At 44.3% G+C, this 27,250-nt stretch overlaps 1 protein-coding gene across 1 annotated transcript in view; it reads left to right on the top strand.

Annotated features, from left to right (window-relative positions):
• LOC144768023 (alpha-2-macroglobulin-like protein 1) overlaps positions 1 to 27,250 on the top strand; it is a 304,226-nt gene that overhangs the window by 225,841 nt on the left and 51,135 nt on the right. The window contains exons 25-28 of the mRNA XM_078651421.1: positions 9,762 to 9,843; positions 11,849 to 11,996; positions 14,147 to 14,221; positions 17,444 to 17,606. Coding sequence (XP_078507547.1) covers positions 9,762 to 9,843; positions 11,849 to 11,996; positions 14,147 to 14,221; positions 17,444 to 17,606 — 468 coding nt within the window. The remainder of the gene's footprint in view (positions 1 to 9,761; positions 9,844 to 11,848; positions 11,997 to 14,146; positions 14,222 to 17,443; positions 17,607 to 27,250) is intronic.

Here is a 27,250-nt window from a genome sequence, read left to right on the forward strand (position 1 = left end):
AAGTCTGGTACTCTGAAGCCCCCCTTTGAATATGGCAGCGTCATGGTGCGTAATTCCATCCTCGCTTGTTTCCCCGCCCACAACAAATTAAGGACCAGTGTGTTAATGTTACGGAATACGGCTGCGGGCGGTTTGATTGGGATATTATTGAACAAGTATAGGAGCTTCGGTAGAAGCACCATTTTTACAATGGCCGCCCTGTCTGCCAACGAGAGGGGAAGTCTGTTCCATTTCTTAACTTTGTCCTCTAGTGACGAGATGGTCCGCCCGTAGTTCGTCCTTACCACCAGTTCCGGGTCTCTGTGGAACCAAACACCTAAATATTTCGTAGGTTCCTCCTGCCATTTTAAAGGATAGTCTAGTTTGGTCGGGCAGGTGCTGTCCGTTAAGGACAGGACTAGGGATTTATCCCAGTTAATCTGCAACCCGGATTGTAGGCCAAACCTAATGTACTCTCTCAGGAGTGGATTAAGGTGTTGTTCAGGATTTTTAACATACAGCACCATGTCGTCTGCGTACAGCGAGATATGTATGGGTCTGGAGGGCATTTGTATCGCTGAATAGTGGTGATGTTGCCGGATCTTACATGCTAGCGGCTCCAGCACTAATGCGAATAGCATCGGCGAGAGCGGGCATCCCTGTCTAGTACCTCTGCATATTGAAATGGATTCTGATATGTATTTGTTCACTCTAATGCGTGCTGTCAAGCTTGAATACAACATCGTTATCCAACCCAGAAAAATCTGTGGAAACCCCATACGCACCAATACTGCTTGGATAAAGGGCCAGCCTATTGTGTCAAATGCTTTAGCTGCGTCCAGCAACACAGCCACCGCCTTCGTTTCCGGTGTTAAATAATGGGCCAATGCGAACAATGTACGAGTGTTGTGTGTAGTCGCTCTGTCTGGGATAAAACCAGATTGGTCCGGTCTGATCAGCAAGGGCATAAGGGGTTTCAACCTGTCCGCCAGCAAACTAGCTATTATCTTAGTGTCCACATTCAATAAGGAAAGAGGGCGATATGAGTCGCATTTATCTACCTCCTTACCCGGTTTCAACAACGCCACGAGGAGTGCCTCTCTCATGGTCGCCGGCAGCGTCTGAGCTTCGTGCGCTGCCCCGTATAGCCGCACCAAGTATGGTGCAAGTGTATCAGCGTATTTTTTATAGAATTCCGTGGTAAAGCCGTCCGGCCCAGGAGCTTTGTTATTCGGTAATCTCCGAATGGTATCAGCCACTTCTTCTACTGTCACCGGGCGTTCTAGATATTTCCTATGTCCGTCCGCTAGCCATGCCAGTTCTATATCTTCCATGTAGTGCAGTAAATCCCTTTGTGACGGTGATGGACGTGCTTTGTAAAGTGCCTCGTAAGTATTCATGAATTCAGTTAGTATCCCCTTGGTGTCCGTGATCACCTCCCCTGTGTCCGTTTTAATGGAAGTTACGTGTTGTGGGGCCCTACCCGCGCATATTTTTGCGGCCAATTCCCTACCAGGTCTACCTCCTTCCCCATACCTCCTCGCTGTCGCACGCTTTGACACATATTTCAGTTCGTCCGTCGCGAACCCATCGTATTCAGTCAGTAGCGCTTTAATTTCCCCCAAAATAGCAGTGTCGCCCGTCTGGGTGTACGTTTGTTCCAAGGTTTGTATAGCCTGTTCTCGTGTGTGCAGCTGCCGTCTGATATCTTTGAGGATGCCTGAGGTGGTACTGATACAGATCCCTCGTATCGTGGCCTTAAAGGCCTCCCATAGCAGACCAGGGTCTTCAGTAGTTGGGGCATTGAGATCGAAGTAATCTACTATAGCCTTGTGTATAGTTTCGACATATATGTGATCTTGCAGCGCAGCCGCATTGAAACGCCAAGTAAAGGGTGGTGGGTCATAGCATGGTATAGCGATGTCTAAGAGTACTGGACCATGATCCGAAAGCGTTCGCGGTAGGTGAGTTATGTCCCTAACCCATGAAAGTATCTCTTTCGTGCCCAGCCAGTAGTCTAGCCTAGACCAACTATTGTTCGCTGCATTTATATGTGTCGCTATAGTTGTTACTGGGTTGCGTGTTCTCCATAAATCTACCATGTTCAGGTCGTCCATGGTGTCTTGCAGCATCAACCGCGCCTTGCCGTGCTGTTCCAGCGTATGTGATGCCCTATCCAGAGTATCCTGTAGGGTGACATTGAAATCCCCACCCCAAATTACTTGAGTTGTCTGCTTGTCGACGATAGTGTGCCACACCTGTCTGAAAAATTCCGGGTCATCCACGTTAGGCCCATATGTGTTTACTAATAGTATCTTCTGCCGCCTTACCACTCCAGCTATTATCACGGTCCTCCCTCCTGAGTCCCTGTGTATGTCCGTGATCTCAAAACCCGTGCCCTTTCTGATCAATATGCTCACCCCTCTTGAGTATGACGAGAAGTTCGAGTTGGTGACAGACTCAGCCCATTTAGCGCCTAGTGTGGAAGTACTGTCTCGCGCTAAGTGCGTTTCCTGTAAAAATACAATGCTAACATGTATCCTGTCAAAGTAAGCAAAGAGCCGCCTGATCTTTTTTGGGTCACCCAGCCCCCTTACATTCCACGTTAGAAATTTAAGCGTGTTAGTACCTGTCATGGGTGTGAACCTGGTTATCAATGATGTATACCTTACATATATAGCTCTGTCTTTTCAGTGCATACTGACATAAACATTTTACAGTGACCTGCATCGATGTTGGTATGTTCTGTACATAGACATCTCTCAAATCATAATATACAACTAAGGAGTTCGCCATGCTTCTCAGACACAGAGATTGCAGTATGAAGTATTCAGAAATCCCCATCCTCCCCCCACCCACTTTAGCCCCCGAACTTTGCCAAAGCCATCCCTGAACAACCTTTAACTGTAAAGTCAAATTCTTAGTGGGGAACACCCACTTGGGGGTAACACCAGGTTCACACATCACCATCCACATAGTGGACGTGGACGGTCGCAGTCCACGCTGTAATGCAATACATGTGCTCTAGTATCCCCCAACCCCCCGCCCCCTCCAGCACATGTAGGGCCGCCAAGGCGGCATGCTGTCAGTTCGCCAGAATCCCCACCATTAGTTACATCTTCGTAGCCACTAGACTCAACCATGGTACGGCATGGATAGCGTGCCCCCTGTCAGTGGAATCATGCAAACCATACTTTGCGCCCGGGTGGTAGTCACTAGGTTGTGACCATGCAGTCCTCATAACTGAGTAGCAGATAACCAGAGACCCCTGTGTCCTCCATACCATTTATACTCACAGTCTTGTTGACTCTGCTGCGGCACATCACCATCAGGGTCTATACTTACAGTGAGTTCGTAAGTGCCACACCAGGTCGCCATCTGCTACCGACACAACTGTCTAGGTGTGTGTGAATAGCTGCCCACTTACGCAGCGTCCATCGCCAGCTTCACACAGATGTGCACCGAAATTCAGTATCGTGCGCCCATTGTTCGGGTCATTCATTCTACATCGCTCGTGTCCGCACTTCGATCTTGTTGCTTGCGCCGTTTCAGTTGTTGCCGAACGTATTCCTGTGCCGCCTGTACTGTTGGTAGTATGACCGGTTTCCCGCCAGTGAAGATTTTGAGTTTCGCCGGGTATAACATTGCATATTCTTGTCCGAGTTCCCTCAGCTTCTTTTTAACTGGAGCGAATTCTTTCCGCGCCAGTTGCACCGCCATGGTATGGTCTGGATAGAACTCTAGCGTGTTACCTTGATGTGTGACCTTACCCATTTCTCTGGCCAACCTAAGGATTGTATCGCGGTCCCGGTAGTTGAGCAATCGGGCTATGACCATGCGTGGGGCGGCACCAGGTTTTGGTACTGGCGCAAGTGAACGGTGTGCCCGTTCGACCAGGAACACGGAAGACAGTTTCTCAGAACCAAATATCTCTTTGACCAACGATTCTATGTAAGTCTCCATCTTCCCTGTGTTTGTGGATTCCGGCAAACCCGAAATCCGGACGTTGTTGCGCCTGGACCTGGCTTCCTGGTCCTCTACCTTGGCGCGCAAGGTTTCCACTGTCTTTTCCAGGCCTCCGCAGGACCTGGACATGGCCTGTTGATCATCCTCCACTTGCGAGATTCGTTGTTCGGCTTCCGTTATACGTCCGTCGTGCTGTTCAATTTTCGCCGTCATGTTGTCCACTCTTTGCACCACGTTGTCTAGTTTCCCATTCATTTCTTGCAGGCTTTTCTGAATCGCCCTTAGCACTGATTCCATGCCCGTGGTGCCCGAATGTTCCTGGCCTCCTTCCGCCTCTGGGTCTGACGTGGCCATTTTATCTTGCTTTCGCGCTTCAAATTGGAGCTTAGTTTGCTGCCTGTCTGGTTTCCCCATGTCAATCAGCAGCTTTGGCGTAGTTTGTGTCGATGACAATCTGGGGCTGCTAGTCGTTGTCCCACCGGTTGTGGAGTTGACACGGTGTGTTTTCGCCGCAGCCCCCCACCGAGCTTTACGTGTAGACATTCGCCAGTCACGTGTTTTGGAAATATGGCCGGAATATGGCCGGTCGTCTTCGTGCAGGGCCTTCTTCTTAGGGCTCCCGTCGGCGCTCTTATAGTGGCTGCAATGCGTTGGGGGGCCCCCCCTCAGAGCAGGTGTGCAGAGTCAACGTGCGTGGCAGAGTTATACAGTCCGTTTTTCATGCGTGCATGTGCCATGCATACCCCTCACCACCATGGTAATGCTCAGTCCGCTTCATGATACTCGTGGGGGCCAGATATAGCGCTTGCGAAAGATAGGTGCATATATCTCTTGCTGGCAGCTGAGGCGTGCTCGGTACTCACTGCGTGTCTTCGTGTGGGGGCCTCGCTGGCCGAGCTCTCCACAGGCGTTTATCTGCGACGAGGATTCAAATGTGTCTTCTCTCCCTCATTTGCGAGTGGCACCGCTGGACTTCGAGGGGCTCCGATCGGCCTGATCGGCCGTTCCCGCCGCCAGTGTTGTGCGTTTCACGGGCGCCGCCATCTTGCCCACAGTGGAACGCACGCCGATTTCTAGTTGCGCCAAGCACTGGGGACCTTCGGGGGCCCCGCCGAGCCCCAGGTGTTGTCGGACAGCCTTATATCAAGCTGCGCCAAGTGTCAGCATCAGTCCAGGTACGCCAGGTGCTGGTAATCGCTCCGGGTCCCTGATCCTCCGGGGCGGCCATTTTGAGCAGCGTCCGCGATGGCTCCGATCTTTTAGCTGTCTCGTCTGTTTCTAGCCGCTCAGGACGAGTCCCCTTGTCAGGAGAGGTCGGCCCCACATTCCGACGCACAAATCTCTGCTCAGCGCTTGTGCCGGTGGGGTTTTAGGGGGTCAGAAGTCGGTAAGAGCGCGACCGTCCGGCGGAGCTGACTCTCTAGCCAGCCATACCGCAGTGCGCCCTCTAGCGCCCCCCAAGTAATTTAATTATATTAAATTAAATATTAATTTTTAGCAATTTGTATACATTTTTAATTCAATTTAGCTTTTTAGTTCTGTAGCGGGTTGTGGGTTTATAGGGGAATAGGGTGGGAAGTAATTTAATTGTAATTAATTAAATATATTAGTATTCATTTTGATTTTATAGTTAATTTTTAATTGTTAATTATTTTTATTATTTGGCAATTAATTTTTATTAATTGATTAATTGTTAATTATGTTAATTTTCTAAATGTATTTTCTGTAGCGGGTTGTGGGTTTATAGGGGAATAGGGTGGGAAGTAATTTAATTGTAATTAAGTAAATATTTTTATTTATTTATTGGTATTGATTTTAAATGTATTGGTAATTAATTTTTAATTGGTAATTAATTTCTATTAATTGGCAATTAAGTTTTATTAATTGGTAATTATTTTTTATTAATTAAATATCTGATAATTATGATAATTGCATTAATGTATTTTCTGTAGTGGGATGTGGGTTTATAGGGGAATAGGGTGGGAAGTAATGTAATTGTAATTAATTACATAATAAAAATACTTTTTGTGTATTGATAATTAATTTACTGTTAATTATTAATTGGTATTAACTTTTATTATTAATTAGTTTTTGTTATTGAAAAATAATTCGTTGTTAAATAATTATGAATAGGTTATTAATTTTTAATAACTAATATGTATTTGTATTCCTAATTAATTATTACATAATATTAAATTGGTTATTAATTTCAATTAATGTTTTATTGGTATTGATATTTAATTTATTTTTAATAATATATTAAATCATTACTTTCCCTACTGTTAAACTCACTGGAGTGGGAATAGTAATTTTCACCCTGCCGCTATCCAACGCGTTCCCTACTGTTGCACTCTCTGGAGTGGGAATAGTATTTTTTACCCCTACGCTATCCAACGCTTTCCCTACTGTTGCATTCCCTGGAGTGGGAATAGTAATTTTTACCCCTACGCTATCCAACACTTTCCCTACTGTTGCACTCTCTGGAGTGGGAATAGTATTTTTTACCCCTGCGCAATCCAACGCTTTCCCTACTGTTTCACTCTCTGGAGTGGGAATAGTAATTTTTACCCTTACACTATCCAACGCTTTCCCTACTGTTGCACTCTCTGGAGTGGGAATAGTAATTTTTACCCCTACGCTATCCAACGCTTTCCCTACTGTTGCACTCTCTGGAGTGGGAATAGTATTTTTTACCCCTGCGCTATCCAACGCTTTCCCTACTGTTGCACTCACTGGAGTGGGAATAGTAATTTTTACCCCTACGCTATCCAACGCTTTCCCTACTGTTGCACTCTCTGGAGTGGGAATAGTATTTTTTACCCCTGCGCTATCCAACGCTTTCCCTACTGTTGCACTCACTGGAGTGGGAATAGTAATTTTTACCCCTACGCTATCCAACGCTTTCCCTACTGTTGCACTCTCTGGAGTTGGAATAGTAATTCTTACCCTCCCGCTATCCAACGCTTTCCCTACTGTTGCACTCTCTGGAGTGGGAATAGTAATTTTTACCCTTATGCTATCCAACGCTTTCCCTACTGTTGCACTCACTGGAGTGGGAATAGTATTTTTTACCCGTACGATATCCAACGCTTTCCATACTGTTGCATTCTCTGGAGTGGGAATAGTAATTTTTACCCCTACGCTATCCAACACTTTCCCTACTGTTGCACTCTCTGGAGTGGGAATAGTATTTTTTACCCCTGCGCAATCCAACGCTTTCCCTACTGTTGCACTCACTGGAGTGGGAATAGTATTTGTTACCCCTACGCTATCCAACGCTTTCCCTACTGTTGCACTCACTGGAGTGGTAATATTAAATTTTACCCTCCTGCTATCCTACGGCAAAATATTGTACCTTTTTTTATTAATAACTTAAATTAATTATATCTTAATTTTAAGGTTATTTGAGTATTTTTAAGTATGTTTTAGTTAATTATATTCATTTCATTAATTTTAAATTACTTTTAAGACAGTTAAAAAAAATCGATATTTTGACTGACTATATTTTTTACAGACTATATTTTGGATTCGATATTTTTATACTTACCTGTTTGTAGATAGGAATTTGATATTTTTGCATTCTATATTTTGGCAACTATATTTTGGTAAGTCTATATTTTGTCATTCTATATTATGTCAGTGATCCGTCTTTCTGACATGGTCTGGTTTCTTGTCTTTTCTCCTCGATTCAAAGCGTCGGCGACCTTTGTGTTGGTGACGGGACGCTGGTCTGGACCTTCTCTGTCGCTCACTTGATCTTCTGCGAGTGCTGTTGGTTTGCATCCAATATGCTTGCTCCCTTCTCTCACTACGCCCTGTCTCCATGCTCTTGGCATGCTCCTCCGCTTGGTCATACACCCTAGTCATTTCCTCTATCTCGTCGAGATCATGACTTTTCCTTAGTAGTCGCCTTCGGAGTGTCTCTGAGTGGCAACCCTCGATGACCCTTAGCCGGATGGCATCCTCCGTCGAGAAGGCGTCAAAATTGCAATACTGAGATAGACGGCGTAGTCTGGATATGAATGTGCTCATCATTTCTTCCTTGTCTTGACGGGCTTGATGAAATAAATACCTCTCGTAATCCACATTCCTTTTATGCACAAACTTTCTGTTCAACGCATCTCGCACTTTGTTATAGGTTCCTTTCTCATCGGTCGGCAGTTCTTTGATCAGTTTGCAAATCTCTTTGCCGACCAGATTGCGTAGTGCAATTAATTTGTCTCTGTCTCCCGTGACTTTCGATCCTTCAAGATAGTCCTCGAAATCCTAGAGCCACTCCTGCCATCTGGGGCCCATGCTTCTGCCAGTCACCAGGGTCAGTGATTCCGGTGGGCGCAGGTGCGATACTCCAGTTGCAGCTGGGGCTGCCGCCGCTGCACTTACCGTCGCTGCGCCTCCGCCATTTCGTCTTGGTGAGTTTGACATATCTGGACTGGCGTGTCAGAGTTACCTTTCACTTGTGAGTGCTTGATTGCTTTTATCAGTACTTGTTTTGTAATTGCCAATGCTTGTTTTGCAATTTACAATGCTTGTTTTTGCAATTGTCAATACTTGTTTTTGCAATTATCACTGCTTGTTTTGCAACTTCCAATGCTTGTTTTTGCAACTGTCAATGCTTGTTTTGCAATTATCAATGCTTATTTGCTTAGGCCTTGTGCTGCCTGACTTCAAAATGGCCGCCAGCGATTCACACATAGGGGTTGTCCTGAAGGTTGCCTGACTTTAAGATGGCCGCCGTTCTTGAGCTCTCAGTTCCCACGAGACTTCACTCTCAGTCATTCCTTCGAGGCATACACGTTCTCCAGGACTCACCGGCAATTGGTCTCTGCTTGCAGTATGGTTTCTTCAATGCCTCCGCGTTCCTGGACCTTCAAAAACATCCAGGTACGATCAGGGAAGCTCCTAGCTTCAGCTCGGCACTGGCATGCCATTTCTCTTGCATCGGGAGTGAGCTGGATACTTTCGCGCGCACCGGCGCTCTTTGCCGGGACACTTCCACACGTCCTGGGCAGCACCGCAGAAGCTCCTTGGTTACCGGAGCAGTAGGCAGAGTCGGGGTGGGCACCCGACTTCTTCTCATTCGGCGCGTGCCGACTTGCACGCATTGGGGGTGAGCCGCGATTTGGCGCGAACCGGCGCACGGCTTTACAACACCCCGGCGCTCGGTGGCGTTTTCTTCCTCTGGGCTCTACGCGACTAGCAGATCGCGGAGCAGGGGCAACTACCACTGGCCTCTTAATCTGGGCGGCGGAAATACTTCAGACACACGTGTCTCTCCAGCGTTTTTTCTTCTTTCACGCTGCGGGGAACAGGAACGCATCTTTGTGGGTTTCTGTGGGTGGCAAACTGCACCATCCCACCCTCGTCGCCAGCTGTATTGTCGTGGACGTAATGATGACAGACACTAAGTTGATATCTATATAGAGCATTATTCAGGTGCTCCTTACTCGTACCTGTCCCTACTCTAACTAACTTCTTTCCTGTCCTGGCCCCTCCTCTTCCTCCAACCCCGTAACTCCTCCCATCCCAACTACTAGACTATGCACAACATCACACCGCTCTGGATCTGCACTTCTTGGGAGGAAACACCCAAAGTTCATTCCATTTGGACCCAAGGCAAAAGGATGAGTTCAGCAAGTGCTAGGGAATGGGAAAGAACAAAAAGTAGGAGAATGAGAGAAATATAGCCCAGAAAATTGATGAGTTTGGCCTGGCGGGAGAGTGTGTAGTAGGTGAATGAAACCTGCAAGTGGTTGTAATTGAAAAGCCTGAATGGTGGATGAATGAATGATTAGTGTTTCATTTCTCCTTCCCAGGGACATATCAACAATTGAATTATAGGCGTTCAGACGGCTCCACGAGCCCCTTTGGGGATAAAGATGACAGAGGCAATATCAGGTAAGCTCCAGTTAGCGAACATTCTCATGTTCATTTGAGTTTTTGGGGAGACTCCAAAACTAAAGGGAATTATTCCTCTTTAACTAGTGCATCTCATTTATGGCCTTTCTAGGCACCTACCTTTAAATCTGTGAGACTCTAATGTGATATCAGATGTCTTTGAATGGTGCTCTCATCAAGGTCCATGAACAAGTTTTGGGAGGATGAAAAATTAAGTAGTTCTGGAACATATTAAAGCGCCTAATGTGTTGGTTTCCAATGCAACACAGCATTGGAGTATATTAAAGCGCTTTGCGTTTGATGAGATACCTTCCAATGCATCACAGTGTCTTTGGTTTCCAGTTTGCTTTATATTCAAGGGGGCAGATTTACAAGCCCCTTGCACCTCTTTTACGCCGCCGTTGCATCACTTTTGTGAGGCAGCGGTGGCGCAAAAGATGCGCCATGGTGCGGGGTATTTACAACGTGACCCATCTGGGAGATGCGTCCCGTTGCAAAGCCTTGCGCCAGAAGGAGGCATTCCTGCGCAGGGGGGGTGGGGGGAGGAGGCGTTCCGGTGCAGGAACGCCTCCTAGAAGTGGTTGACTGAAATCTACAAGATTTTACACAGTCAGTTTGGGGACTATGCTGCGTCAAAACCCTGCGCCTGCTTGAAGCAGGCATAAGGATTGACACAGCATTAACAAGATAGGGCCCCCCAGAGCATTGCTGGAGCTGCGTCGCACTTGCGACGCAACTCCAGCAATGCGCCACGTTTACGTCACAGATGCGTGACACATCTGTGCCATTTTTGCCCCATGGAGCGCCGCATTGTAAATGCGGCGCATCCATGGTGGCGGAGCCGCGGCTCACAATAAGTGGCGCAATCCTGCTGATATGCAGGGATGCGCCACTTATTGTAAATATGCCCCAGAGTCTTTAATCTAGGCAGGGTGAAGAAAAGACATAGGGCACAACAATGGGACGGATAGTCTGGGGGCACCGGTGTAGGAAGAGGCTGTTGGACATAAATGGGGGAAATCACATTCATTTCTTAGGTATGCCCCCCGAAGGATGCTATAAGCAGGTAGGAACACACACACTTTCCCTCTAATTTCACAAAAGATGCTTCATCAATCTTTCACAGAAACACTTTCGTGCTCTCCCAGAGATGGTACAGCTCCAGGAATGAGGGTGAAAGCTGGAGCTCAGTGCTGTGATCAGTTTTTTTCTCTTTAGGATTTCTTTAGTTTTTATGAGAGAGCGAGAGAAAGGGAATCCTAGGGGGCATATGTATCATCCGTTTTTTGTTGCAAATGCTGCGATTCGCAAAAAAGCAGAGTTTGCAACAAAAAAATCAGAAAATGCGATGTATTATTGAAATCACATCGCAAAATTAAGGAATCACAAAATTTGCGATTCCTTAATTTTGCGTCAGCATTTAAGGAATCGCAAATTGCGATTCCTTATATGCTATGTATGAAGCACCCAAGTTGTGCGATTTCTAATTAAGAAATCGCAAATTACCACTAACTTGAAGTTGGTGGTAATTTGCGATTTCTTTCACCAATGCACTTTTTGCCATTTGTGAAGGTGCCATGTGGCGCACATACATGCCCTTTTAAAAGAAATCGCAAATTACCACCAACTTCATTCCTTAAGGCCAAATTGCACTTTTTTGGTGCGTCTTACATTGCATTTAAGGAATCACAAAATTTGCGATTCCTTGAATGCAATCGCAAAATAAGAAATCGCAAATTTTGCGATTGCTTATTTTGCCTTAATACATACCATTTAGCAAAATTGCATTCGCAAACGCCGAAATTCTGTGAATTTCGGCGTTTGCGAATGCAATTTTGCTTGATACATATGGCCCTAAATTATTTTGTATTTTTATTCTTTCCTCTTCTCTATGAAGCTGTTCATCAGCTCTAAGCATGACCCAGAGTAACCCAATAATTCTAATTAACCTTCTGATTCTCACCTACAAGTCCTTAATGGCCTCTCTCACTCTCTCTTCCTCCAGGTTGACGGCTCTCTTCCTCTCCATCCTGCATCTCTCCAGTCAATCCATCTCCATGGACGACAATATCATGAGTGAGGCCTTGGCATGGCTGGAGGAGAAGCAGCTGCCCAGCGGTTGCCTCCAACCCAGCGGGAAGCCCTTCAGGATGGTGAGTATACGCTAGGCCACAGTGAGTTTAAGTAGAGGATGAGCGGCTGGTTCATCGGTTGCTTCCAACCCAATGGGAAGCCCTTCAGGATGGTGAGTGTACGCTAGGCCACAGTGAGTTTAAGGAAAGTAGACAGGAGACAGGCTACCCATGAACCAGCGGCTGGTCCATCGGTTGCTTCCAACCCAGTGGGAAGCCCTTCAGGATGGTGAGTGTACGCTAGGCCACAGTGAGTTTAAGGAGAGGCGACAGGAGACAGGCTACCCATTAACCAGCGGCTGGTCCATCGATTGCTTCCAACCCAGATGGAAGCCCTTACGGATGGTGAGTGTTCGCTAGGTGCAGTGAGTTTAAGTAGAGGATGAGCGGCTGGTCCATCAGTTGCTTCCAACCCAGTGGGAAGCCCTTCAGGATGGTGAGTGTACGCTAGGCCACAGTGAGTTTAAGGAAAGTAGACAGGAGACAGGCTACCTATGAACCAGCGGCTGGTCCATCGGTTGCTTCCAACCCAGCGGGAAGCCCTTCAGGATGGTGAGTGTTCACTAGGCCGCAGTGAGTTTAAGGAGAGGAGACAGGCTTCCCATGAAGCAGTAGCCTGTCCAGTGGTTGCTTCCATCCCAGCTGTAAGCCTGTGAGATCAGTCAGTGTACTCCAGGCTGCCGTAACATTAAGTAGAGGAGACAAGACACGTGCTGATCATGAACCCCTTGAGCGGTCCATCGGTTGCTTCCAACGCAGGGACAAGCCCTTCAGGAAAGTAAGTGTCCGCTAGGCCGCAGTGACTTTAAGTAAAGGAGGCAGGAGATACATCCTACCCATGATGCCAATGGCATGTCCATCGGTTGCTTCCAGCCCTTCAGGATGGTGAGTGCGTGGTAGGCCACGGTGACTTCAAGCAGAGGAGCCAGAAGTAGAGTAGCCAGCAGTTAGAACATTGAGATTTAGTTCTTGACGACCCAGTCCAAATATCTTCCTAGTGACCACTGCTCTTGGAACATGCTCATTTCATAATTCAGAGCAATGAGGGAAATTCTATATTTACTTTGGCTTTTCCTCCTCAGCTTTCACGGTACACGAGAAATTTGATCCCAGTGCCAAGTATTGAACAGACAGATACATGAGAGGGACACAGGTTTTTATTTGAAATGAGGTCAGCATCACTTTAGAGAAAATAGTCTTATTGTAGGAGGAGCTCTGCAAACATGAAATGCCACACTCCAACTGGGCTGGTGCTCAATTGGGCCTGATGTTTGCACAGGTACTAAATTATGGGGACCAGAACTTATTGTTCACCATTAAACTTTGACCCAGAGGAAGAGAGGAGCAGAAAAGGAAGGATGAAGGAGAAAGAGCAAGATAGGCAAACAATGAGAAAGGGAGAAGGCAGGGATGAAAGAGAATCTCTAAGCATGTGAGTTAAAAAGAGGAAGTTTTGGGGTGGAAGAAAGAAGCATGAGGTGGAATCAAGACTAGGTGGCCTTGACATTGGGCAACCCCAATATTCAGCAGCGTCGTTTGCGGGCTCCTAAGAAACATTGGGTCTCTTACACTTTTTTTGCTACAAAGTTAGCCCTACATACACCTGTACGTGTTGTCCAGTTGAGACCAGGTTACAGACGCAGAAAGTGGTGGCAATAAGGGGGGTAACATATGATGAAGACAGCACTAACCAGTACACTCTACAGTGCTAATTTTCTATAATGTCTGATACCTTTTATAAAACAATTTATAATACAATACTATATAATTACAGTTTGAGATTCAGGGGTATAATTTAAGTTGCCCAGAATCCTATTATTTGTGGTCCAGTGCCAATTCTGATCTTAAAAACTAGGTATGCACAATCCAAGGATGACGCTCTGCCCCTTGGTGTGATCTCCTCCTCTCTTCTGTAGAGTGGGGGTCACTGCAAAAGAGCAGGAGAGACGAGGCACTGCAGGAAGTAGTATCCAAATCTGCCTACCGTGATACGCTGGATAACTATATGAGCGCAGTCATACATATATTACTTAGGTACCCTAGCTGGCAATGACGCGTAAAGACCCCACATAGCTGTGGGTTGTAATGTGCATGAGTCTTGTGTTTTCTAGAATGGTGATGAGCATGCGCCTGTAACCTGATTATGTTGTCATTGGTTCTCTCCACCTCAGGAGGGTCCTGATGATGAAATCGCCGTCACGGCATACGTCACCGCAAGATTGCTGGAGGTGCCAAAGCTACGAGACGTGAGTAGTCCTCAGTACACCCATCATCAGCGAAGAGTGAGGGCAACTTGGGGGATGTGAAATCAGCACAGAGAGAAGTTCTGAGGTGTCTACTGACATTTATGCCATGCATGAGGTGACTCCACCCTCCATCACCATCTTGAGTCATTGCCACAACCTAATGTTGGCACAAAACGTCAGTCTATTTCTGTGCAAAGCAACTCCTTTGCCACAACATAGCCCACCCACCCATGCCTGCCTCCCTATCCTCTTTCTTGAAAACTCTGGGTGGTGTATAAGAGATTGTAGCATAAATATAGTGATTTCCCCACCTTCAAATTATTTTATGGGCTCCCTCTGGGCCTAAATGTGTTAGCGTCGTTATTCCATGGGGAAAATATGCATTTTTGTTTGCATTTCATTAATTTATTCCAAGTGTTTTCCAATATGTTGACCTTACTGCTCCCTTTCAGCATATCTGATACTAGCATTTATTTTGTACCATTTCACATCTTTTTTTATTTTTAAATGATAAAATACTAATAACATAGGGGCATATGTATGTAATTTACATTTTGCGATTCTCAAATAGCGATTTTTAAGGAATCGCTATTTGAGAATTGCAAAATGGAATGCATGTAATAAATCGCAATTTTTTTGCGAATCTCTAAAATTCCTTAATTGCGAATGAGGAATGGGAATGAGTGTCCCATTCATTCCTATGGGCCAAGAGACCCATAGGAATGAATGGGGATACATTCTCAAATTGCGATTTTCTATGAGAAAATGGCAATTTGAGAATCGCAATTCCCAGGGTGCCAGGGTGTCCAAAGGACACCTGTTGCACCCCTGAAATGTGCATGTAAGTACATGTGGCGCACAGACATGCCCTAAGGGCATGTCTGTGCGCCACCTGGCACTTTGAATTTTTAAAAGAATGCATTTTAACAGGAAATCGCAAAATACCATCTACTTGGAGTAGGCGGTATTTTGCGATTCCTTAAGCCAAAATCGCATTTTGCAAGGTACCTCCTTAAATGCTTGAGCAAAATAAGGAATCACAATTTTTGCGATTCCTTATTTTGCTAAGTGGCCCATACATACCAAAACGCCGTTTGCGATTTGCAAACGACGGAATTCTGCGAATTCCTGCATTTGCGAATTGCAAACGACTTCTTACATATGCCCCATATTTTGAACTGAAAAAGGGCATGTCCTATAACAGCAAAGGCTGATCAGGTTTGGGTCTGGTTGCTTTTTAAGGGAATTATTAATGCATCTTGTGCTTTAAATTATGAATCTGTGGGGCTCAGGGGGGTCCCTTGGCCTTACTGCCTTCTGCTGCCTTCCACTTTAGACATGTTTCTCCAAAGCCTTTGGGTGTGGCTGCAGACTGCCCTCACATCCATTATTTAAACTGGGCAAGTCCCCCCTACTTACCACTTCCTTTCTGAGGCTCAGAGTACTTGGTTATAGCTGTTGCATATTCATACCACACAGCATGCACTAGTTGACTTACTTCTACCCTGACCCCCTAAGATGCTCCATAAAGAAGCCCCTCAAACATTTGTTATCTTTTCCCCTTTGGGAAGGGTGTCCACCTTGACTGTTCCATCAGCTCCCAAGTAGCCATCAGAAAACACTCACTATGTCTGGAATAGTTAGATCTTGGAGTCTGCCAAATTCTGGTAATGCTCCACAGGCCCATCAGGAATTATTTGTCAGCTGCACTGAACGTGAGAGGTTCCAGGAAGCTAAGGATTCCCTCAGCTACACCAGGAGTCATGACACTTCTGAAGTGCATCCAGGTGGACCTCTATGGAGGATGCATGTTCCTACCACAGGGGGAGACCAAGCCAACATGCTTCATCATCCTGCTGTTGCCAAATGTGGTCCAAAGAGACTATGGGCCTCATTTATGAGAAATGACGCATCGCTGCGTGAAAGCAGCGATGCGTCACTTCTCAGTGCGCACTCCTTGCGTCATGATTGATGCGTCATATTTTTAATATGACGCATCATGGTGCAAGGAGTTACAGATACGTCAGTATTTCTGACGTATCTGTAGGCACAAAAGTGACTCATTCTAGTGCCCGGGAAATCAGTGGAGTAGCGAGGGCTCAACGTACCCTAACGGAAACAAAGAAAACGGGATCCCATCCCCTCATTTTCACTATTAAAAACAGCTTTATCTGGGGTGCAGTGGGCCATCATACCCCTTGTCCCGGGTGCAAATGCACCTGCTGCACTATTGAAATCTGCACTTCTCTTGGTAACCCATCCTTTCACCCATTGGTCACATCCATAACCAACCCAGCTGGAGCCATGTGATGCTTTGAAGCCAATGCATTCCTCTGGCACTTTTATATCAAGGGTGAAAGAGGTTGTACAGAATAGTCTAAATGTACTCCTCTTTTTTGCTTTCACCAACAATTCGAGGTAATTAGCTACAAGAAGGGCCCCTTTGTGTTATAAGTGAAGCTTTTTTTAGCACAAAAGTGGAACCTGCAACTTGGGTAGAATTTAGCTGCTGGAGATATTTGGATAATAACAAAAGTGCAGGCTCTCCATAGACAGGACAGAGAGGAGCTTATGTAAGAGACATATAACGACACAACCCTTCAGAAAACATGTCCCTGTAAAGGCACGACCATGTCAGAGCTGGGGGAAAGAATTACATATTTGTTTAAAAAATTGGAGGATATTTGCTGTCATTGAATAATAAGATAATATACTATAGCCTTATAGCCCGCCGTAGCGGGCTATATAGGCTATTAAAGGCCCGCTCCTGCGCTAAAGGTCCAAGCCGAAGACGAGGGCCTTTAACAAGGGAGCAGGACTTTAATAGCCGGTATAGCCCAGCTACGAAGGACTATATGGTTATAAGAACATTCTGCCACTAGAGGGCAGAATGTTCTAACAAATAAAACAAAGGCTCTCGGAGCCCGAGGGGGTTTAAATCCCCTAGGGCTCCAAGAGGCCTTTGTTTAAACAACATTGGAATGTTGCTTTGCGGGCCTTTACCGGCCCGTAGAAGCACGGAGCACTCCATTGTCTGCAATGGAGTGCTCCACATTCCAACGTTCTAATATAAGGCAATGCAGCTGTCCATTATGCACACATCTTCCTGCTTATGCAGATAATGAATGACACAACATAAATGTTTACTCACTTTCATGGAGTAGAGGTGGCCATAGTCCCTTTCAAGAATTTGTATCCAAACTTTCTTTGTGCCCCATACAGCTGCCCCTGGTGGAGAAAGCTCTCCAGTGTCTGAGGAACACCACCCTTGAAGAGGTCACAACACACACCCAGGCAACGCTGGCCTACATCTATGCCCTGTGTGGCGACGAGCCCCTGCTGGACCTCATGTTGAAGAAGCTTTATGGAGAGGCGGATAGCTCAGGTAAGGTGCCTCACCCACTGTGCTACAAACATTCATGAGCCTATGAAGCCCTGCTACCTGGAGTGAATGAATCTGTTGGCCCTGTCGACCTTACACGCTCTGCCATCCACAACAAGTGGACGCTAGGCCTGCATGTGGCTAGTAGCCACGTTTATTGCCCTGTTTAGCAACACTTTTTTTCAGGCGTGCAATTTTATGGGTATAGGAGTGGTCTGTTGGAGTGGCAGTTGGTGCCCTCAAAAGGGATTGGATAATTTACTGGTTCCAAGATGGCGGATTGACACCGCCGGAGCGGAGAACGCTGAATGGGTCCGGGCTGGTGCGAGATTAATGGTCGATTGCTATAATAATTATTGCTACACAACGCGGTAGTGTAAAGCTGTAAGGCTGCAATGCCTTAACTTTTGGGAAATTACAAAAAGAAACGGAGTGCTCGGGGCTTACTGAGACCGCAAGCGCTGAACGTTGAATACTGAATGCCGCAGCTACGGCTGATCGAGAGCCGTATCCGGAGCTTGCTGTGCTCCGCTAGCATACAGAGACTTTCGAAAATACCGCGCTTTTCCTTAGAATCCACGAAGGGCTGATCGAGCTGGGCGAGCTTGACGGCAGTCAACTGGTTTGGTCTGCGATTGCTTCAGCGCTCTCCCGTGGCACCGGCAACAGCGCTGACAGAGAAGGCGAGCTCTTGTGGAATGGCGCCGAAACCTCCTGTGCGGACTACCCGGACGACAACCGCTAGCGGGAGAGCAGCGACCACACCGGTATCTTTGTTAGTGCCGGCTGTGAATGATTCAACAGCATGTAAAAAGCCCTTTTTTGCTAACAACGCTCTGGAGCTAACTGTTGATGTGGAGAAAGTGCACTCCGGCAAGTACGAAAAATTAACTTGAGCAAAAGGTAACACAGAAGATAACTTGTTGTTAAACGGAGGGATTCAAATAGTAGCAATAGAATCTGAGACAGTGTGTCAAAGTGTTACTGCAGTAGCTCAGAGCGATGCCACTTTAACGGAGTTAAATATCTCGCCAGTGTTAGATACTACGGAGGTGGCTACTGCAGATGAAGGGGTTACAGATTTAGCTAATACCTCTACTATTCTGGCTATAGGAACTTCGGAACCCTTAGAGCCTCAGAGTATGAACAGGGTGATTAATACCGATACTAATATTAATACGAAAGTCCCTCAGAGTGAAATGACTAATATGCCTCCAGACAAGGGGAACGCCGAGGGTGAGCGCGGTGAGGGCGGTGAAAATACTGACAATACAGATGTAGCTGAGACAGACGAAGAATATATGGACCTTAATGATCAAGGGAGCAATACGCCTTTAAGATCAATTAAAGATAAAAATAAAGCTTTCAATACCAAAAAATCGAAGGCTAAAAATAAGAATAAGACCACAAAAATTACAAGCAAATCCAAGACAAGTGTTCTGAAAGCGATTGCCGAAAACAGTCCGATTAGACAATGGGTGCAGGCTAAGGGTGGCGTAAAATCAATGGCGATGAGACTGTCTGGTAATAGCCCTAATGACCAAAATATTATTACCAAAGAGGTAAACGGTGCTACTACTATGGCGAATACGAACAGGCCCGGACTAATGGACTCAAATCAAGTCACCAATGTACCACTCAGTCCCATTCAGTCTACTAGTTCTACTACTACGAAGGCCCCAGCCGAAGCTGATGGACATGATTTGTCTGGCATGATTAAGGAGTCTACAAAACCATCTGAGGAAATTCTATTGGATTATCCACACCCTTCTGTACCTTCTATGATACTTGTGGAGGACAATTCTGCTTCCGTGTTAATTAGCTGCAGCAGTAGCAGCAATAACAGCAATAGCAGTATAACCCAAGCTTTGCCTAATACTTCTAAGGCGTCTATATACGATGCTGTTCCAGCTCCGATAGACGAGATTATGCTAGAAATACACCCGGAAAATACAGGTCTTTCCTCATCTAGTATACCTACAGAATGGATTCCTCAGGGGGAGGTATCTGCTTCTTTTCAGACAATACTACATCTTTTAAATGAACAGAAACAAGAAGCTAAAATTCATTACCAACAAATGAGGGAAGACAATAATAGAACTCAAACCACATTACAAGAGATGGCATGTAAATTGGGGACTGTGGCTCAAGATATTGAGGAACTGCAGCAAAGAGTGGTGGTAACAGAGGAGAAGTCACAACGTTCTGAAATAGCAGTGAACAAACATGCCTCTCAACTTCTTCAGATGCAAGCTAAGCTGGAAGACTTAGAAAATCGACAAAGGAGACAGAATCTCCGCATTTTTGGTATTGCTGAAGGAGCCGAGGGGGCAGATCCAAGAGCATATATCACTCAATTATTTCAAAGGGCCTTTCCCGACCTTTCAGATTGGGATTGGGATTCTCAGATTCAACGGGCTCACCGGTTACCCCTAGTTCAAAGGGATAAGAGTGGTAAATTCCCACGACCAATTTTGATCTACATAGGTAACTATTTGCTCAGACAAGCTATTTCTTTAAAAGCACGGCCGAACACTCCAGTCACCATTGATTCTACTATTTTTTTCGTGAGGTCAGATCTAAGCAAACTCTCGTTAGAAAGACGTTGGAAACTGAAACAATTCATTGACCCGATTAAAGAACTTGGATTTCAAGTTTATTTACAGGAACCTGCAAAACTGAAAGTGATTAAAAACGGCCGTTCCTATTTATTCTTGGAAGTAAATGAAGTTGAAAAAGCTATTGCCTCTTGGCGATTGGAGAAATTATTAAGTTAATGATTAATGCTCTGCATATATGGCTTTCTGGATTTTTGCATATATTTCTATTAGCTTTAATTAGCTTGTGGGATTAGGGCGATTGTCCTTTTGGCCTTCTGGCTAGGTTATATTTGAGAAAAAGAGCACGGTGTAGCATGGTTTTTCTATATTTTTGTTGATATGATTAGTACTGATTACCTGGACCCTATCAGCGCTCTAACCGCTCTCCGACTGCCAGGGGAACGGCAGTCAATCGAACGGGGGGACCAGCAGGCAACTACTGGGTGGGGGGTGGACGCTATGTAGTGTGGGGAGGGGAAGAGGGAGAGTTTTTTTGGGGGGAAAAAAATGCATCAAAATGCACAAAATATATAAAAATAATATGATTTATACAAATGTTTTGATTGGTAATAACGGTCATACAGATAAGGATTTCTATTATCTACAATGCATCGTATAAAATGGCTAGTTTGGAATGTTTCTGGATTAAATAATAGAACAAAGAGAAACTTAGTGTATGAAGAGCTGAAAATGTATAATCCTCAAATAGTGGTTATAACTGAAACTCATATACCTTATAAAGATAAGCATCTGTTGAAACAATTAGGATATGACATAATAGTCTGTACTAGATTTAATGCTTCAATTCGTGGAGTAGCGATCTTAAAGCAAAAAGGGCTGAAATGCGAAATACTTAAGACACTAACTGACAAAGCTGGTAGATGGGCTATTGCTCAGATAAAACTGGAGAGCCGGAAATACACAATATGTGGAATTTATGCATCAAATCAAGATGAACTACAAATTTTTGATAATATTAATATAGAATTGCTTGGATGGGAAGGGGTATTTATTGTTTTGGGTGATTTCAACTGTATTATGAATTATGCTTTGGACACAACTAGGAAAAATTCCTTTCAAAGAATGCGGAAAACTAGAGCAGCTATTTTGGACTTAGCTTCTAATCATTTTTTAAAAGACTCTTGGAGATGTTTAAATTATAAACTTGCAGGGTATTCCTACTACTCGGCCCCTCATAAACTTTGCTCACGCATAGACATGATTTGGGTCTCAGATTCCATCCTCAACTGCAATAAATGCTCAATGGCAATTTACCCAAGGGTTACTTCAGATCATAACCCAATTTCTATTACTTTTGAGATTACACCAGAAGACTCTTCGCCACGACTTTTCTCATTTCCTAGATATTTATTTTCTGACAACGGATTTGTGAGTCAACTTAAGGAACACCTGAAACAATTTATTGATATAAATATCCACTCGAGCCAACCCTTAATAGTATGGGACGCTTGTAAAGCTAGCATACGTGGTTTTACACAGCAATACATATGGCATCAAAATAAAGAACACCAAATTCTGAATGAGAAAAGGCTTGGTGAAATACGTGATGTTGAACTTCAGTTATCAACAGCTTTGTCTGATGAGGCAATGATGTCAGATATACTTAATCTTAATCTTAAATTAATCACACTCAAAGTTGCACTCAAAGATCTTCTTAGAACTAAAAGTATTAATAAATTAAAAAAATATCAGCTTGATCAGTATGAAAATGCAGATAAAATTGGTAAACTTCTGGCTTATAGAGTTGCCGAAGATCGTGCACAGAACATAGTTAAAGAAATCAAAGGAGACGATGATCAACTGGTCAGCGATTCTAAATCTATTCTACTACAATTTGCTTCTTACTATCAAGCTCTATATACTCCGGAATATGTAACCTCGGAAGATAGTGTTAAAAAGTATAAAAAACTCAACACAGTAAATGTCCTAAATCCACAACAAACAAAACAACTAGAGGAAGACATCACAGTAAGAGAAATTAGAGAGGCTATTAACTCCTTAGCAACAGGGAAAGCAGTAGGGGAGGATTCTATTCCTCTGGAATTATACAAATGCTGTGCTGAGGAATTAATACCGTTATTATTGGAAGTGATCCGGGCAATTGGTAATGGACAACAAGCACCTAAATCTTGGAATCTCACTCAAATCATTTTTTTCTTAAAAAAGGGTAAAGTACCTTATGAGAGGGGGTCATACCGACCAATCTCACTTATTAATAGCGATGCCAACATTTTTGCTAAAATCTTGGCCATTAGGCTTGCACCAGTTATGTCTCAATTAGTATCTTCCCAACAACATGGATTCATACCAAAACGTGATACAACAGCACACATTAATATGGCCATTTCTGCTTTTGATGCTGCACGGATACAGTCCGCCCCACTCGGTATGATCTTACTAGATGCAGAAAAAGCATTTGACCGAGTGGGGTGGGGTTTTCTATGGCCAGCCCTACAGGCATTTGGCATTAATGGTCAATTGTTGAGGTGGATTCAATCACTTTATGACAACCCAATGGGTAAAATATCTTACATGGGGAAATACTCTCCTATGTTCCCAATCAAGAGGGGGACAAGACAGGGGTGTCCTTTATCACCCCTGCTTTTCGCTTTGGGTATGGAACCTTTCTTAATTGCTCTCCAACGTCAGCCTTTAATTAATCCATTTTTTAATGGTTTAAATAAATTGGATATCACGGTATATGCAGATGATGTAGCAGTGTTTTCCTCGGATGTACCTCAAGCTTTGAAAGGTATTTTTATTGAAGCAAATATATATGGATCAGTTTCTGGTTACAAACTTAACACTATTAAAACTCAAATTGTTGCAAATCATCATCTTCCTACCTCTATTTCAGGTATTTGTAAGGTCGCAACATATCTTGGTGTCAAAATTTCCTCAGATATTGATTCTGTTGTGGCTCTAAACTACGAAGTATTATTAAAAGAGACTATAATACAATTTAAGAAATGGCACAAACTTCCCCTTAATATTATCGGACGTATAAATCTAATTAAAATGAAAATTCTGCCTAAATATCTATATTTATTTCGGGCAATTCCTCTACTCGTTAATAACTCTTATTTTGTCAGATTAGAAGGGATTATTAGTAGCTTTATATGGGGATATAAAAAGGCCCGACGGGCAATCTCCTCACTTAAGTTTCCTTTTAGTCAAGGAGGCTTGGCTCTTCCAGATTTCAAACTCTATTATTGGTCGGCTTTCCTAACTCGCTTTCGTAGTTTAACAATTTTGGATAAATGTTTGTATTTTCACAAATTTCTGTTAGGACAAGATGCCACTATGTTTATTTACAGATTAAATGACCCTAATTATTTCAAAAGGGTTAAGTTTAAGACTATACGAGATACTGTTAATATTTGCCGCTCCATCATGTTGAAATGTAATGTCTCTTTCTTTCATTATAAAACACCTCTTTGGGGTAATCCAGGATTCCCGTCAATCTTTCATGAATCAATATGCAGACTATACGCAGAATCTGATATTAGAGCATTGGGAGACCTGTATGATCATCAAGGGTTTATGACATTTGAAAAATTGAGGCAATGTTATAATTTATCTGAACTGGCCGGGTTTAAATATTTGCAAATTAAGGATTATTTAGTGAAAAAATTCGAATTTAAGATGATAATAGATTCAGACTTTTGGGATTGCATTTATAGAGAATCAGACCAAGCTTTGATCAGTATAGGATACAAATTATTTGCGGGCTTTTATACTAGCGATTTAACAAAATGAACTGCGAAATGGAATACAAGACTAGCTGCGAATATACCACCTGATCTAATCACATTATCTTTTAGGAGCTTAGATATGTCAGTTCATTCTTCTAGCCTTAAGTTGCAAATGTTTAAATCTATATGCCAACTGTACCATACCCCAGAGAGAATTCTTAAATGGACAAGGAATAAAAATTTTAGTGAACGTACGAAATGTCCCAAATGCGATCTAAGCGGGGCTGATATCACTCATATGTTTCTACTTTGTCCTATGCTTAAAGAATACTGGAGTGGTATACTTAAGGTGGTTTCCGATAGACTTAATCAACCAATCTCTTTCTCCTCAACTGATGTATTGATTGGTAAATGCGTGGGTCAAAATGAACCTAATGATTTGTTGAACATTTTAATTTTGTGTGCCAGACTTATTATTGCCAGAGTTTGGATTCAGAAAAATACACCAACTGTGATGGAATGGTGCAGCTTTGTTAAAGAAATCTATGCTATGGAGACCACTCTTGCCAATTCCAAGGGCCTTCGGGCTAAACAAAAAATGGACCAAATTTGGGGAACATTTATGTCTTAATTATTGGCATCTTCTCTTTCAATTTCAATTTCTCTTTTTTTCTTTTTTCTTTTTTACATGACCGTATCTTCATTTGGGATCATTGAAATGCCTACATATGACTGTTGTGTATTTTGTAATTATCTTTCTTTTGTGGTTCTTGTGTACTTTTGATGCAAATAAAAAATATAAAAAAAAAAAAAAAGCAACACTTTTTTGTACTGTTAAATATATCCCTCTCTTACTGAAACCTACTTTATAGAGAGATCATACATCTACTTGGCCCATGCACAGTGATCAAGGATTTTCTGGCATGTCTTTAAGATTCAAGATGCTGGAGCAGGTAGGATGCATTGGAGCACATGCACATTGGCAAACCTAAAAGGTTAAGCCATCCACAATAATTTCATTGAGAACATCTTTTGAGACTGTCTGTCAAACTCCACAGCCTTTCCTTCCCCATCTGCTTCAGCCTCATCATCTGGGAGCACAAGGGTATACTCTGTCCACCAAACCAGTGCCCAGAATTGCCTTTTCTGAAGTAAAATAGTCTAATGTGACAGCCTACACTGCCAGAGTTTTGCATTTATGCAACTCTGGTGAAATCTGACATTGCTGTCTGCCCCTGACCTGCTATCTCACTTTCTTACTGCTGCCAGCCTTTCTTCATCATCCATGAAGGTCACTTGCATGTCTGAGGAAGCAGATGACAAACCTGACCTGTGGCTGGTTGCACATTGCTGAGAAGGGAATGTCCTGTGCATGACTGTGGACATGAACCTCCACCCTAGGTGAAGCTGTATATGAGCCCCTGGAAAGTTTCACATTTTATTTTGGCCACAACTCACATGACCATCATGCATGTTGAGGAGAACCCCTGATTCAGATACGATGCAGTTAGGTGGCCTGGGGGGTGGGGGGGCCTCGGAATCCCACATTTCCTTGTGAGATGACCACTCTCCACTTATTGAGCTGCAATAAACATGACACTGGAGGTGTTAGACCTGGCATCTTTGGCGTGTTTTTCTCCCTATCTTGTTGTCTTAAACCCTCCTGTATTTCTGACTTCGTTTTTGCTGGCTTTAGAACTCTGCACACTTTACCATTGCTAGCCAGTGCTAAAGTGTTTGTGCTCTCTCCTTAAAAAACTTGTAAGATTGGCTTATACCCAATTGGAATATTTAACTTACTTGTAAGTCCCTAGTAAAGTGGCGCAACCTGTGCCCAGGGCCTGTAAAGTGAATCCTAATAATGGACCAGTCGTACTAATTGTGGCACCCACTTAGGTAGCACTTTAAACATGTCTCAGATCTGCCATTGCAGCCTGCCTCTCCCACAGGATAACACTGGAGTTATCTCATTACATTTCATAAGTGATCATTTACAATTGGGAGCAGGTACCCTGTTAATGTTTGCTGTCCCGGAAATTGTAATGAAAAATCCTAATTCATAGTGAAGTCAAATTTTAGATTGCACTATTAGAATTGTTGGCATTTTTATGCCTTAGCCATTTAGTGTCTTCAGCCTGTCTCTGGGTCACCTGACTGGGTGTAGCTGACAGGTGGGCTTGTTGTAGTCCTCTTAGACAGCCACACACAATAGAGAGCTTAGGTGAGCCTGTATATGCCATCACTGGCAGGATGTGAGGTGAGAGCTGAGCTGAGCCCTACTTACACTTTAATTGGCTATTTCCTGCCTCCACCCCTGTTGTTAGTCTGGACCCAGGGAAGGCGTGATGCCTGTGGAGTTCAAATGGAAAACTTTCAAAGCTTCTCCCACTTCAAAAGAAGGCCACCATAGAAAAATTGGTTCTCAGACACCAACTCTTCAGGGCATTTCTGTACCTGTCGATACTCTTCCAGGAAGAAGCACTGCTGTGCTGCTGAAAGGACTGACACTCTGCTGGACTGCTGCCCTGAATGACTGCTGCCCTGCTGTGTTGACAAACTGTTTACTGTCCTGGGTGGGAAGGATAGGACCTGAATCTGTTAGATGGCCTCCTGATTAGAGTCTCAGGGACAGAAGGGTCCTTGAACCCAGCACCTGAACTCTGCCTTCTGCGAGTTCTACCCTGCCAAGTGTTGCCCCGTATTTCTGAACCCTTGGAAGTGGACCTGAAGGAGCTCACCAGCCCATTGGTGGATCCAGCAGAACCGACGTATCTCCTCTGCTACACCGCTTAATCCCCAGAATGGCAGGTGCTTCGCCTCTGCTTTGATGGTTCTCCCATCACAAGGACTCCACATCGAACTTGCAGCCCGCATCAGATATGCTACTGTGCTAAGCATCACTGACGAAGGCCCTCATATTGCAAATTTCTCCTCAATAGCAACCTCGATGATGAGGCAAGTTTTCGCATCACAGCCTTGCAGCTCTTTTGAACGAAAGCATCACCTAGACTGCGTGACGCATCCTCGACACCAGATTTTGCATTACAAGCCTACATCCATGGGATCATCACCGATGATGCAGGACCTTACATTACAGCTCTCCAGCTCCTTGGAACTGACGCATCTCCTCAGCTGCATGATGCATCCTTGACACAGGACCTTGCAACACTCTACAACCAGGATTTAAGGTACTCTTGTTCAGCAGGCCTAACTGGGTCCCTGTGGCTGACCCGCAGTCTGCCTGAACTTGTGACTTTGTCTAGGTCCAGTGCAACCAGATATACGCAGTTGGCGCTTTGTAATTTTTTGAGCTATTTTCACTGACATCGTT

Source organism: Lissotriton helveticus, chromosome 7 (assembly GCF_964261635.1).
Source record: "Lissotriton helveticus chromosome 7, aLisHel1.1, whole genome shotgun sequence".
NCBI lineage: Eukaryota > Metazoa > Chordata > Amphibia > Caudata > Salamandridae > Lissotriton > Lissotriton helveticus.